This window comes from Zalophus californianus, chromosome 1, assembly GCF_009762305.2.
Source record: "Zalophus californianus isolate mZalCal1 chromosome 1, mZalCal1.pri.v2, whole genome shotgun sequence".
In the NCBI taxonomy this organism is placed as follows: Eukaryota; Metazoa; Chordata; class Mammalia; order Carnivora; family Otariidae; genus Zalophus; species Zalophus californianus.
In genome coordinates, this window is record NC_045595.1 from 97,445,960 (window position 1) to 97,461,491 (window position 15,532).

The following is a 15,532-nucleotide window of genomic DNA, read 5'->3' on the forward strand; positions in this document are numbered from 1 at the left end:
TTGGCTAAGTTTTCAAATTTATTGTCTTAAAGTTATTCATATTTCCTTCTCTTCCTTTTCCTATCTGGAGGATCTGTAGTGATGTCTCCTCTTTTGTGCTTAATATCGATAACTTGTTCTCTCTCTTTTTTTCCAAATCAATATGACTAGAATTTTATCAATTTTACTGATCTTCTTAAAGAACTTGCTTTTGATTACCTCTAATGTTTTAATTTTTTCAATTTCATTGATTTATACTCTTTATTATTTCCTTTATTCTGTTTATCTTGGGTTTAATATGCTCTCCTCTTTCTAGTTTATTAAGGTAGAAACTTAAGTTATTGATTTTGAACTTTTTGTTTTTCTAATGTAAATGGTTATATTAACACTAAGCACTTTTTCATTGCATCCTGCAGATTTTGATATGTCGTATTTTTTTAAAGGATTTTATTTATTTATTTGTCAGAGAGAGAGAGAGTGCACAAGCAGGGGGAGCAGCAGGCAGAGGGAGAAGCAGGCTCCCTGCTGAGCAAGGAGCTGGATGTGGGACTCGATCCCAGGACCTGGGATCATGACCTGAGCCAAAGGCAGATGCTTAATCTACTGAGCTACCCAGGTGTCCTGTGATATGTCGTATTTTTATTGTCATTCAATTCAAACTATTTTCTAATTTCCCTTTTGATTTCTTTGACCTATGGGTTATTTAGAAGAGTGCTATTTAGTTTCCACGTATTTATAAATTTTTCAAATATTTTTCTCTAGTTGATTTCTAATGAAATTATGCTGTGATTGGAGAACATACTTGTTTTATGGCCCAGATTATGATCTGTCTTGGTAAATGTTCCATGTGCACTTGAAAAGAATGTGTATTCTGCTATTTTTGTATGGAATGTTAAGAAATGTCAGTTAGGTCCAGTTGGTTGGCAGCATTGTTATGGTTTTCTCTATCTTTACAAATTTTCTGTTTATTTGTTCTATCAATTATTGAAAGATGGATAATTGTGACTTTGTATCTCCTTGCAATTTAATCAGTTTTGCTTCATATATTTTTAAAAAATATTTATTTTATTTATTTTTTAGACAGAAAGAGAGTGGGGTGGGGGAGCTTGCAAGCAGGGGGAGGGGCAGAGGAAGAAGGAGAGAGAGAATCTCAAGCAGACTCCCCACTGAGGGCAGAACTCAATGTGGGGTTCGATCCCAGGACCCCTAAATCATGACCTGAGCCAAAATCAAGAGTCGGACACTCAACCAACTGAGCCATCCGGGTGCCCCTTGCTTCATATATTTTTAAGGTCTGTTGTTAGGTGCAAAACATTTAAGATTAAGTCACTTGGGGGTGCCTGGGTGGCTCAGTCATTAGGCGTCTGCCTTCGGCTCAGGTCATGATCCCAGGGTCCTGGGATCGAGCCCCGCATCGGGCTCCCTGCTCGGCGGGAAGCCTGCTTCTCCCTCTCCCACTCCCCTGGCTTGTGTTCCCTCTCTCACTGTGTCTCCCTCTGTCAAATAAATGAATAAAATCTTAAAAAAAAAAAAGATTAAGTCACTTGAAGAATTGACTCTTATCGTTATGAAATCCCCAGTAATATTTTTCTCTAATCTCTGGTAATATTCCCTTCTCTGAAATATACTTTGATGAATATTAATATAGCTACTTCAGCTTTCTTTGGATTAATATTAGCATGGTATATCTGTTTCTGTCCTTTTACTTTTAACCTATATATATTTTTATAGTAACCTCTATAACTCAGTTTCCTCATTTGTAAAAATGGCGATAATAATAGTGTCTAACTCAAGAGCGTGTTATAGGGTTAAATTAGATCATGTATGTAACATGCTATATACAGTGCATAGGGCTCCAGCTAGCACCTTTATACAAATTAGAAGAGCCCCTCCAGACAGATAAATTAAAAGAGGCACCACCTCTGGCCAATGAGTCAGAGGAGGTTACCCTTTCTAGGTCTATGCTTCTGGTCCCAGAACTTGACAGAGCTTGGCAGGTTTCAGCCCTACTCACACCTTTGCAGGACCCCTCTGTGCTGGGCACGAGTGCTTCAGCATGTGGGTGGCCCTGATCACATCTGATGCATAGTGAATATTCCATAAAACCCTAGCTCATGTGAGGCTGTGTAGTGTAGTGATTAAATCCCTGGCCTCTGAAATCAGACTTAGTTGTAGAATTGTCGAATTGTGAAGTTTGTCTTCAACACTCTCCCTTCTCCTTCTAGAACGCCTGCTTCCCCCTGAAGCATCCCTGCCTTCACCCATCTTATCTGAAGGAATGGGACACAGGCAGGCAGTTCAGGAAGCTGAAGCCAGGCAAGTCCTGATTAGATAGGCTGTTTCCTTGGGAGCAAGACCTTTGAGACAGAGAGTCTGGCAGAACCATTGAGCCCCACGCTTGAATTCTAGCTGCTGAATCAATAGAAAGTGTGTACAGGGAGAATGACCTTGTATTTACTACTGATCTTAACTGAAATTTCACATCCCCAGTACATGGTAAGGACTCAAAATTGTTTTATTGGAAGTCATATGATAATATCTTTCAGAACAGAGGCCATGTGTTATATTCCTTTAATCTACAATGTTACACATATCATATGCATTTAGTAAGCATGCACTCAATATAATAACATCACTGGTACTGAATTTTTTTTTAAAGATTTTATTTATTTATTTGAGAGAGAGAGAATGAGAGAGAGCACGAGAGGGAAGAGGGTCAGAGGGAGAAGCGGACTCCCTGCTGAGCAGGGAGCCCGATGTGGGACTCGATCCTGGGACTCCAGGATCATGACCTGAGCCGAAGGCAGTCGCTTAACCAACTGAGCCACCCAGGTGCCCAACTGGTACTGCATTTTGCAAGATATTTTCATAGGAACTGCTTCATTCTGTTTTCACCACAACCTTATAAAATAGGCAGAAGAGCCATTTTGGGCGCCAATGTTACAGATGAGGAAGATGAGACCCAAGAGGGCACGTGGCCTGCCCATGATTACACAGTTGACAGGAGGTAGAAGCTGACCAGGAGCCCAGGACTTCACCCAGATTCTATGGTTACTCATGATGCCAGAGACTCTCAAAGACCAGTTGGCAGGCCAGTGCTAGGACACGAAGGAATTTTCAATAATCCTCAAAGAGATTAGAAAAAAAAAAGATAGATGGAGTATTCATTTTTCATAAAGCTAAACTTACTTAATTTTAAAAGGTATCCTTTATTTTGAGACTATGCCCTTTCTAATTTTGTGTAAAAACATTTGTTCTGTTATAGTGTTGCTAGGTGAGAATTGTTATTTATTTGACATACTGGAAGTTGTCAAGCCAGTCCCCCCCAAGCTTTTTCACATTTTACTGGTGTGTAAAATCTAAAAGACTAGGAAGCCCTGCACAATACCACATCATATCTTCTGAATAAATAAATGAATGGAAGATTTAAGGCAGCTAGAAGTCTTTATCCTACCAATGTACTTAGGAGAGGCATCCAAACTAGAGAGATTAAATTGGAAGCCTGGATTCAGTTTCAAACTGGGTCAGTGCGTCATCTTTGGAAGGGGGGGGTGGTCAAGGAGAGTGTTGAGGACCTAAGAAGAGAGATCAGACTCCAAAATAAGTGGACTGAGTTTGAGTAACCATGCTTGACACAATGCCGTTTTGATTTGTCCTTTTCTTTGGCCAGCCTGATCACATCCTCTGCTCACTTAAGGGAAATTGACCTCGGAAACAATGTCCTGGGAGAAATGGCTGTTGCTGACATTCTTGAAGCACTGAGAGCCAGAAAGACAGGTACAGTGTTTGTGGTTTGTGTTCCCCTCCACTTGTCCACATCTACTCACCCCTAAATGCTATACTACTCACAGCTTGCTCTACTTTTTTCATTAAATAACTGGCCTGAGCTAAGTGATGACCAAGAGCACTGTCATAAGCCACCTACCCTTGTATCCATTTGCTCAGTGATTTGCACAGAGTTCAAGAATTTTTATGATGTCATATGTCATCTTTGACATAAGCACAGTAGTCTCCCCTTATGCATGGGGGACATGTTCCGAGACCCCCAGTGGATTCCTGAAACCGCACATAGGACCAAACCGTATATATGTTGTTTTTTTCCTATACAAACATACCTGTGAGAGTTTAATTTATAAATGGGCACAGTAAGAGATTAACAATAATAAATAGTAAACTAGAATACTTATGACAGTATACTGTAATAAAAGTTATGTGAATGTGGTCTTTCTCTCAGAATATCTTACTGTACCATACTCTCTCTTCTTCTCGTGATGATGTACAAAACCTGCATGAGGAGATGAAGTAAGGCAAATGACACAGTAGCATTAGGCTACTATTGACCTTCTGATGATTCCTCAGAAGGAAGACCATCTGCATCCTGACCATGAGTAACTGGAGCTATAGAGAGAGAAAGCGTACAGTAGAGGAGGGTTCCTGTAAGGAATATTCTCTGAGGGACACTCTCCTATTCTCTATTCTCCCCCACGACCCAAACTGCAGATATTTCTCCAGGCAGCAATTGGAAAACTCAAGCGACATCCCTTACAAGATTCTGACGTGCTTGCTGGACCATCTTAAATTGTGATTGACATCGGGAGAGCACGAAGGGTCCTTTATGACCATGTAATCCTTTGAAAATGAGAGAACCACATATGGAATGAGTTATTTATTTAACATTGGCCAACCCTGCCCTCCTCCTTTCACTAACATGCATGACCAGAATTAACGATAGTCATTCTTACTGCTGACAGAGAGAAGATGAGAAAGCGTCATTTAAAATAAAGCTCAGTGAAAGACATTGTAAACAGATTTAAAAATACAAATTCAGTGTTTAACAAGGGGGAAAGAGGGCACCTGGGGGGCTCAGTTGGTTAAGCGTCTGCCTTCGGCTCAGGTCATGATCCCAGGGTCCTGGGATCGAGTCCCGCTTCGGGCTCAGCCTGTTTCTCCCTCTCCCTCTGCCTGCCTCTCTGCCTACTTGTGCTTCTATCTCTCTGTCAAATAAATAAATAAAATCTTTAAAAATAATAAATAAATAAATAAATAAGTAGGGGAAAGACTTCTAGAAGCCTGATGAATCACAGACCTGTACCCCTGAAACCAGTAATACCTTATATGTTAATTTGAATTTAAATTTAAAAAGGGGGGGGGAGAAATCGTGGTGCATTATCTGGCAGGTTACATGAAGAGAATTAAGTAGAACAAGCGTTGGTCTTTATCATTTCCTCGATAAAATGACCTTAGAGACACGACATAGTTTTAAATTGCATTTTTTCCTAATACTGGCAGTTTTAGAGAGAAGAATTACAATATTACTGTCTACCACGTTGCCATTTTTATTTTTTTTAATTTTAATTTTTTAAAGATTTTATTTATTTATTTGACAGAGAGAGAGACACAGCCAGAGAGGGAACACAAGCAGGGGGAGTGGGGGAGGGAGAAGCAGCCTCCCCGCTGAGCAGGGAGCCCTATGCGGGGCTCCATCCCAGGACCCTGGGGTCATGACCTGAGCTGAAGGCAAACACTTAACAGCTGAGCCACCTAGGCGCCCCAATGTTGACATTTTTATACTGAAACCACTGCATCGTCATTTCTTCACAGCCAACCAAATGATCCCAAGATTTTTGAATTATCCTTTTATTTTGTAGAAACAGAACATCTACTTCCTAGTCCATTTGAGTTGAATTCAAATGCAATGGAATTATTCTTTTAAAATGAATTTAAATTGAACTTTAAGCTCAATAAGCTGAAAGCAGGTTAATGACTTCATTTGGTTTTCCTTAGCACCATGGTCACTTTCTCACCATACCCTGCTTTAGCAGAAGACATTATAAAAGGCTGCAGGCAGTCTTCGGATCATTACTGTAGTGAGTGCAAATGATGGACAGTCTCAGCTGATTTGATGGAAAATGATTCTCATTGAGTACTTATTTGGAGCTGCAAAACATTGTGCTTGCCTAGTAAATGGTTCAATTTGTGTAAATGGGGAAGATAATTATGAAATACCCACCTGAAAATACAGATTCTCCTTTAAAAAGCATTAAAAAACAATTTATAGTTCAAGAAAGCATTTTCCCCCCCATATATAGTAGTATATATCATGAATAGCTTTAATGCATCCACATTTTGAACCAAAATAATTATGGCATGTTTCTGATGGAGGCCTTACAATTGTCAGTTTGAACACCAAGAAAGACTCCTCAAAACAGAGTTAGCTGGTTGGATTCTTTAGGGAAATCTCTTGCCATTTAGCCTTAATGGTAGCCTTTTAAACATTAAAAGCAATTAGTAATATCGCTAATTATAGAACTAATGTTCTTCTTTTGATTGCTTGTGTGTTCTTATCATTTGCAAGTTAACAAGCTAATTTCTAATCCTAACTCTACTTCTTTCATGAAATCAAATTAACAGCCTAAAGTCATTTGTCTACCAAGGAAATCTTAACGAACTACCTTTAATGATGGAACACAGACACACACACACAATGAAAGCTTTCTCAGAAACATCAGCAACCTCACTTGTTACCAAAAAAAAAAAAAAAAAAAGGTTAGCAGAGGGAGAAACTGCTGTCTACATCTTAAAGGGTTGCTTTTTTACTAATTAAAAAACAAAAACAAAAACAGAAGACTTAAGGATCATTTAAGTTATCCATTCTTACTTATCTATTTATTTCAACATTAATTTATTAAATGCTGTAGAACAAGGCAAAAGGGCCCTCAGCGACCACTGAGCCTAATGCAGATGGGCTCATTAGGTGACCTGCCTTGAAACAGCCATAGGCCCTAACTGACCAATTATAACCAGGCACAGTTCCTAAGCTTAGCAAAAAAGGGAAAATTCCATACATTCCCTGCCTCCTCACTGTGCCCTATAACCGGCCCCCACCCACTGCCTCGTAGCAGAGTCTCTCCTTTGCTGTCCTGTCCACCGTTCCTTTGCAGTGTATTCAGTAAACTTTTATCTCTTTTGTTCTGCCTGGGGTGAATCCTTTCACCACCCATGCTGCCGGCCTCCTCCCGATCGGAGCACCCCGCATTTGGTGGCCTGCACATCTGATCGAGACACCCCACAAATGCCAGGCCTTGTTTGAGTTGAGCAGTGAAGCTCTGCTTTCATGGGTCTTCCTTGCTAGTGGATGACAGAGAGTAAACCAGTTATAAAGAGAAGTAAAATATACATTATTGTATATCAGATGGGAATCATACTTAAGGGAAAAATAAAGCAAGAAAAGGAGATAAAGCATGTACGTCCGGGGATGGGGAGTTTAGTTAGGATAGCCAGGAAAGGCTGTACTAAGAAGAAGCATTTGAGCAAGGACCGCAAGGTGTGTGAGAGCAAGCCATGTAGTTATTTGGGAAAAGAGCGGTCCAGGTAAGTAGAACAGTAGGTGCAAAGGCTGATGGCAGGAGGCTAGCTGGTGTATTCTAGAACCAGTATGGAAGCCAGCATGGCTGGAGTGGAGTGAGAAATAGTGGGAAGGTAATAGGACAAAATAATTCCAAGAAGTAAACATGGAGGGCAGGGGGCCTTCTAGGCAATTAGGAGGACTTTGATTTTTAACTTTATTGAGATGGAAAGGCATTTGAGAATTTTGAGAGGAGTGACCTCATCTGACCCTTTTCTTATTGAATCTCCTGTCTTCCTCTCATCTTATTAGGATTACTTCAGCTCTAAGTTGAAAATAGATTCGAGGAGAGGTGAGGACAAAAGAAGGAAGACCAGTTAGGGTCTCTGGAAAAATTAAACAGCCATTCAGCAGACCCAGGACATCCAGCATGGCAGAGAATTAGGGTAAAGTCAGAAGCTGAAAAGAGGATTAGGGAAAATTCTACACACTAAACACTTGGGACTCAGCCTTTACCATTACCTGAGCCACTTTTGTCTGCCCTGCTTCTGGAGACTGATAGCCATGTAGAAGACTGGGGTATTCTTTTTTTTTTTTTTTTTTTTTTTTGAGAGAGAGAGAGAGAGCATGCATGCAAGAGCAGGGGTGGAGGGGGGACGGGCAGAGAGAGAGAATCTTTTTTTTTTAAGATTTTATTTATTTATTTGAGAGAGAGAGACACGGCGAGAAAGGGGACACAAGCAGGGGGAGTGGGAGAGGGAGCAGCAGGCTTCCCGCGGAGCAGGGAGCCCGATACGGGGCTTGATCCCAGGACCCTGGGACCGTGACCCGAGCTGAAGGCAGACGCTTAATGACTGAGCCACCCAGGTGCCCCAGGGAGAGAGAATCTTAAGCAGGCTCCACATCCAGCATGGAGCCTGATGCAGGGCTTGACCTCACAACCCTGAGATCATGACCTGAGCCAAAATCAAGAGTCGGATGCTTAACCGACTGAGCCACCCAGGTGCCTCTGGAGTATTCTTTGATCAACTGAATAGCCCCAAAGAACAGATGCTGACCCCTGGCCATGCCCTCATCATTCAAAAAAGCCCAGCAGGTAAGCAAGCCCTGCTCATACAGAGGAGCTTCCCATCAGCCTTTGGATGCCTCAAGCTTCACTATGAACAGAAATCTGAGACCTTCCCCCAGTGAAACAGAAGATAATGCATCTGTAAAACAAGAACAGGATGCTATGAAAAAGGATTAATTGGGAAAATAAGAAAAAGTTCTTGGCAAATAAAAATGATAGCCAAAATAAAAATTTCAAAACAGATGTTGAAAGATGAAGTCAAGCAAGTCTTTAAAAAGTAGAACGAAAAGTTGGTGAGAATATATGAGAGAGGATCAGTCTGTGAACACCAGCATTTAACTCATAGTTCAGAAAGAGAGACCAGAGGAAAGTGGAGAAAGGGCACTATCAAATAATTATCAAATAAATCAAGACCTTTCCCTGAACCAACAGACATAAATCTGCATATTGAAAGAGCCCATTGAGTGCTCAGCAACAGTGAATGATAAAAGCTATATCACCATGGCATTTAGAACACTAGGAACAAAGGGGAGAATCTAACAACTTACAGATAAATACTGTATATTCCATCCGAAGGACTGGGAGTCAGAATGACATCAGACTTCTGACTGGAAGCTAGAAACTATGGGGCACTGCCATGACAACTCTGTGAGAATTCTATACATTCCCAACTCCTAACCAAGTATGAGGATAAAGTAAAGATGTTTTTAGCACACAAGAACTCAAACTGTGTGCCGCCTCTGTTTCCTAGGAAGGTCCCAGAGAACACACTTGAGCAAAATGAGAGTAAACCACAAAGATGAAGAATGCAGAATCCAGAAATCAGGAGAACAAATACAGAAAAGTAGAAAAAGGAATCCCAGATGATGGTTGAGAGTCAGAACTAGTCCAAATTGGAACAGAAAAATAGAAGATTTTGGAAAGGAGGAATCCTGCAGTAAAAACTGAAAGAGCATTGGAAATACTTAAGTATTTTGCAAGAAATATGGGTGTATGACAAACAAAAGAAATCGGGGGAAATACTTAGAATAGGTACACAGAAAACAATGCAAAGGAAAAATTAAGACAATTATTAATTCAGACAGAAGAAAGTTATATAAGTGGGGTACCTCGCTGGCTCAGTCAGTAGTGTGTGCGACTCCTGATCTTGGGGTTGTACTTTCAAGTTGGGTGTAGTGATTACTTAAAAATAAAATCTTTAAAAAAAAAGTTAGATAAGAAAGGGAAACACTGTGAACAAGATGTATATGACTGTACCAGTCAATACACCAAGTGCTGATTTAACTAAAAATTATGAAATATCACTATTGGGAGGTTTGGTGAGAGGAACTGGTAACAGTCAATATATAAAATTTTTACTGGAAATATCAAATAATATAAAAAGCACTTTGAAATAAGGCAGTAAATCTCATGAAAAACAGCTGAGTGAGTTAAAAGTGGTTGTCTCTGGAGAAGAAGACTGCGGGTGTTGAGAGGAAAGGCGAGGGTCTGTTGTTTTTCATTATAAACTTTTTAGCCCTATTTAATTTTGTAGCTATATGTATGCATTACTTTGACTATATTTTTAGAGAATTGAAGACTGGATAGCTTTCTACCATGTGATTCATTGTTATGTAATTCCATGTCAATATCTAATACTATCTTTTTTTTTTAAGGTTTTATTTATTTGAGAGCAAGAGAGAGAGAGCGCGCGTGCGCGAGTGGGGGGAAGGGCAGAGGGACAAGCAGATTCCCCACTGAGTGCAGAGCCTGACTTGGGGCTCGATCCCAGGACCCTGGGATCATGACCTGTGCTGAAGTCAGATGCTTAACCCACTGAGCCACCCAGGCAGCCCAATATCTAATACTATCTTAATCACCTCAGCTTCCACTAAGGAGTTGGAGGCTTCACACACTATATAGAGCATTTATGAATGGCTAGAGTTTTATAAAGAAGTGAAAAGGATGACCAAAAGTGTGGTGTGCAGGGAATATGACAGTCTTTTGTGGGTGTGGCTGTCGTGGGAATCCTCTGAGACCTCAAGTTGGCCCCCATACCACACTACTGGCCCCATTTCAAGTGGTTTCCAGCCCCCAACACTCCTCACAGCCTGAGCATCTCCCTCCTGACCTTCACAGTGGTCAAGACTTTGGGCCTTGTTTTCTTATTGAATCTCCTGTCTTCCTCTACATTTGAGCCTATCTTCTTTTTTTCAACTCTGAGCTTTGTTTTTCTCCCCGACGATGAATTCTTCCTATTTGTTTTTAAATTCTGCATGGTTAGAGATGATATTTGGTTACATGGAATAGGACCAGCTGTAGTGGCTTAGTCAGGTAGAGGAAGACTGAGCAGGTACAGACACGCCCCGTCATTCCTTTCTCTTTCTCCACCATCAGCCTTAACCGGTGATTTTATCCTCATAGCTGTAAGGTAGCTGCTTCCCTGAGAGCCTCCCATCTCCATTCCAGACCAGAAGAAGAAGAAAGGGACAAGGAGAATGTACTGGTACCTGTATGAGGAAATCTCAGAAATCCCCAGCATACTTATGCTTATTTCTAGTTGGTCAGAAGCATGTCACATGCCCATCCTTAATTTTTAGCTGGGCACATTTCTGCCCTAAGAAAAATTTGAGCTGTGTTAGAAAATAAGGTCAGAAAAGATATTAGTCAGGGAACTAGAAGTATTTGCCTCAAGCTCCTTTAGATTATGATTGACAGGTCAACTGGTCTACACTAAACCTGGTCAAAGGCCTTTGAAGCCAGTGACACCCCCCCTTCCGCCCCACAGTGGCCCAAGTGAGACACCAGGGTCTTTATTAGACATTCCACATGGCCCCTCAAGTCACCTAGCAGAACTACATCTGTATAACCTTCTGCTCTATAAGAAAACATGGAAGACACTGGGCCAAAATTAGGCCCAGGAAACATGAATGCCTCTCAATCTAGGCACACCCCTGGGAGATTATTGCCTTAGATTTTATTATGGCCCAGCCCCACCCTGAAGTATCAGAGTAACATTCCCCCCACAACCACACCTTTTTTTTGTGATGACCCACAGGATGGAATGACCCGTAGGATAGAATGACCACACCAAGTATCAATAAGCACTGCTCACCAGAGGAAAACGTCCAAATAGATGCTGACTTTGCTTATCTTCCAGGCACATATGTACTACCCAAGCCCTCAGTGACACAGTTTCTGGCCCTTTCTACATCCTGAAATTATAAACTGTATTGTCTTATACCTCCAGGTCCCTTACCCATATTCATCCACCTTACCCTCCACTACCCTTTACTTTGCCCAGCCTGATTTGTTCCCACACCCTTACAACCATTTTCATGTTTCAACCTCAATTGACCCTTTGGAGGGTCATGCAGTCCTTTTTTTTTTTTTTTTTTTTAAGATTTCACTCCTTCATTTGACAGAGAGAGAGACAGCGAGAGCAGGAGCACAAGCAGGGGGAGAGGGAGAGGGAGAAGCAGGCTCCCGGCTGAGCAGGGAGCCCGATGTGGGGTTTGATCCCAGGACCTCGGGATCATGACCCGAGCCGAAGGCAGATGCTTAATGACTGAGCCACCCCATGCCCCCATGCAGAACTATTTTTAAGTACTTATTTATAGTACATGCAGTCCTATTTTTAAGGTTCTTATTTTGCCTCTCCACCATATTTCCTACTTACCTTTCTGCTTCTGGCCTCTTCCTGGTGTATCCTGACCTCCAGAAACTACAGCTTGAGGCCCCTGTGGCCCTACAAGCAGGACCCGGACATCTGGCTAGATGAGAAACAGAAAGGGGGAGAAGGGCAGGTGCCATGGGAAATAACAGAAGGATGGGTTGACACAGGCTCTCCGAATGGCATGCTAGGTATTTGAGTCTTATTATCTGACTCCAATTTTGATGTGTGGGAGTAGGTTTTTCCACACACCACCAAGCAATTCCCAAATACTAGCTGGGTGGCCTACAGTTCAACTCACTTCTGGAGCTTAGCATCAGATTCCACAGGTTAAGGGCTCAGTCCCACAAGACTGTCCCCTCCCCACCACCACCACTTCAGACATCAATAGCAAGTCCAGATTGTTACCTGGGCTTCTGACTGACTGGCTATAAAGCTGAGGTTCTCATGACCCACTCCTTGGGTTTGATTAATTGGCTACAACAGCTAATATGACTCAGGAAACCACTTTATTCACTAGATTGCTAGGTTATTACAAAGGATATTAAAGGATACAAATCAATAGCCAGATGAAGAGATACAGAGGCTGAGGTCTCGAACAAAGCCGCTCTGTCCTCATGGAGTTTGGACCCCAGCATGATGGCACGTGGAAGCATTCTGGTTTCCCAACCTGGAAGCTCTTTGAATCGCGTCCTTTGGATTTTTATGGAGGCTTTATTACACGGGCATGATTGATTAAATCATTGGCCATTGGTGATTGATTCAACCTCCAGCCCCTTTCCCCTCCCTGGAGAATCAGGGGGTAGGACTGAAAGTTCTAACCCTTCATTTATGGTTGGTTCCCCTGGCAACCAGCTTTCCAAAAGTCTCCTCATTAACATAAATTCAGGTCTCATGGAAAGGGGCTTGTTATGAATTACAAGGCACCCATTTCACCTGTACGGCTCTAAGGCATTTTCAGGAACTGAGAACAAGGGACCAAATATTACATTTTTCAGGTTTTCTTTAAAAAAAAAATCCAGTGTAGTTGACACGGAGTGTTATATTAGCTTCAAGTGTACAATATAGTTTCTATACATTACTTAGTGCTCATCATGGTAAGTATACTCTTTAATCCCCATCACCTATTTTACCCATCCCCCCACACACCTAAGGGACCAAAAGATGCTCCCATTTCTCTTATTGCTCAGGAAATTCCAATGGTTTGGGAGCCAGGAACCATGGACAAAGACAAAATATATATGAGAAATCTGAATACTCTAAATATATATTTCTTATAAATCACAATATTGCTGGCCTTTATAGGATGATCAGTGAAAAATCTTGGTTTCAGGTGATACAGGACCAACTCAAACTGATCTAAGTACACACACACACACACAAAATTGTTGACCTATAAAACTAAAAGTCCAAGAGTGGTTCTAACTACAGGTCCAGCTGGATTTAGGGGTTCTGGTAACACTACCTACCTTCATCTCCTTGTGTTGACTTTATTCTCAGGCAGGTTCTTCCCACACAGTGGCATTTTGGGCAGCACTGGCCATAAGTTTACATTGTACCCGTTTAATCTCAAGAAAGAGCCTTTCTCCTGGGGCGCCTGGGTGGCTCAGTCGTTGGGCGTCTGCCTTCGGCTCAGGTCACGATCCCAGGGGCCTGGGATCAAGCCCCGCATCGGGCTCCCTGCTTGGCGGGAAGCCTGCTTCTCCCTCTCACACTCCCCCTGCTTGTGTCCCCTCTCTCGCTGTCTCTCTCTGTCAAATGAATAAATAAAATCTTTAAAAAAAAAAGTCATAAGAAAGAACCTTTCTCCTGATTTCACTGGACCATCATGAGTCACATGCATACCTGTTAACCAATCACTGTGCCAGGGAGAATAAATCCGCTAATTGGCCAGATCTGGGTTGTGTGCCCATCCACCCCTGGAGGACAGGGGAGCAGAACCCCAAAGTAAACTCAAGCTTCTGTTTCAGAAAGAAGCTAAAATGCAAGCTGGACAAGCAAAACCAAGAGAGGTCCACTAAAGATTAAGAGCTAACAAAGTATTAGAAGTGATGAATGACAAGATCAGAATTTCACTTTCAGATGATTAGTTTGGAAGTAGATTCCAGGATGGATTTGGGGGTGGGGAAGTCTGAAGCTAGGAAGACCAGTTGGAAGACTACTACAGTTATCCAGGTAAACATATGACAGTAGGAATGGAAAAGAAAGGACTAGAGTGAGAAGTTATTACAGAAGTAAATTGTTATGGATCACTCACATCAAGAAGATATAGGGAAAACATATTAGGTGAGAGGAAAGTTGCTCAGTTAATAAGAATGTGGGAAAATGCCCCTCTCAGAAGCTAAGACCCAATCCATCAAATGGAGTTGTGAGATATCCTACCCATTGACTATTATGTTCTGCCCCTTTCAGGTAAACTCCCAATCTTAAAAATTATAGTCACTCCTCAAGTCTCTTCAGAAACCTTCAGATCTATTTGGAAAAATAGCAGGAAATCTAGTATTACCCGTAGAAAGAAGAAAAAGGTATGTTCTTAAATGTCTGTGTCTGCTGAGTTGCAGCCGCCAGGAGAGTGTGTGTGCGGGGCCTGGGCACTAAACTGGTGTAGATGCCACCCTCAGCAGATTTTGCACTTGATAAAATCATGAGAATTTTGGTTCTAGGTAATAGTATCCCAAACCATCAGTCCATTCTGATGGATGATTGTATCAAAGGACAAGTAGTAGGAAACAACATAGTTGCCTCAAATGTTGTTGCAAACCTTGCCTCCTGTCTTCAACTTTCCCACTTCCCCCCCAAATCCTGGTTCCTGTTAGCTTATTGTGGATTTGAAATGGTGAATTTACCTAAACTATTTATGAAACATGTGGGATCTATTAGGTGGTAATGCTCTACATATATTTACTCCCTATTGTATGAAGCTGAACTTCCTTTTTTCTTTTTATAATTTATTATTTTTTCTTCATTGTTTCATAGGCTAAAAACTGAAGATGGATGCCATAGATCTTTATGGATGCTGTCTATTTCCATGGCCAACCAGACGTATAGAAAGATATAGCTTTTTCTATAATAATAGTTTTCACTGGAACCAAGCCCATCTCAAATTCTAAAATTTGATGACTAATTTATGAAAGTTCAAAGTAGTGTTAATCCTGCTATGCTTGTCATTTTCTAAAATGTGGGTTTCACAAGTTGACCTTAGTGAAAATAGGTAGGATTCTTCTCTGGTGCTTCTTACGTGCTTGTGAAATGTATAACTTGAAGGAAGTCATGATCTTTATCTAAGAAAGAAAGAATCTCCTTTCATGAGTATATCTATAGTTGGGAACAATAGGAATATTTGGAAATAACCACTTTCTGAAAGACGACATCCCCCCAAATGGGGATCTTCCCCAAATGAGGAAACTTCTAATCAATCACTTTAACCACCCCACCACCACCACCAAATGAATATGTCTGCTCCATAGGAAAGAGAAGAGGTGTGGTT

General features: G+C 41.4%; 1 protein-coding gene across 1 annotated transcript in view; it reads left to right on the forward strand.

Moving 5' to 3' along the window:
* The window catches only part of LOC113915989, a 53,628-nt gene extending 38,462 nt beyond the window's left edge, over positions 1 to 15,166 (forward strand). Inside the window, exons 10-12 of the mRNA XM_035727887.1 lie at positions 3,650 to 3,756; positions 14,458 to 14,570; positions 15,022 to 15,166. Of these exons, the coding sequence (XP_035583780.1) occupies positions 3,650 to 3,756; positions 14,458 to 14,570; positions 15,022 to 15,033 (232 nt within the window). The 3' untranslated portion in view covers positions 15,034 to 15,166. The remainder of the gene's footprint in view (positions 1 to 3,649; positions 3,757 to 14,457; positions 14,571 to 15,021) is intronic.
* Positions 15,167 to 15,532: the final 366 nt, after the last annotated feature.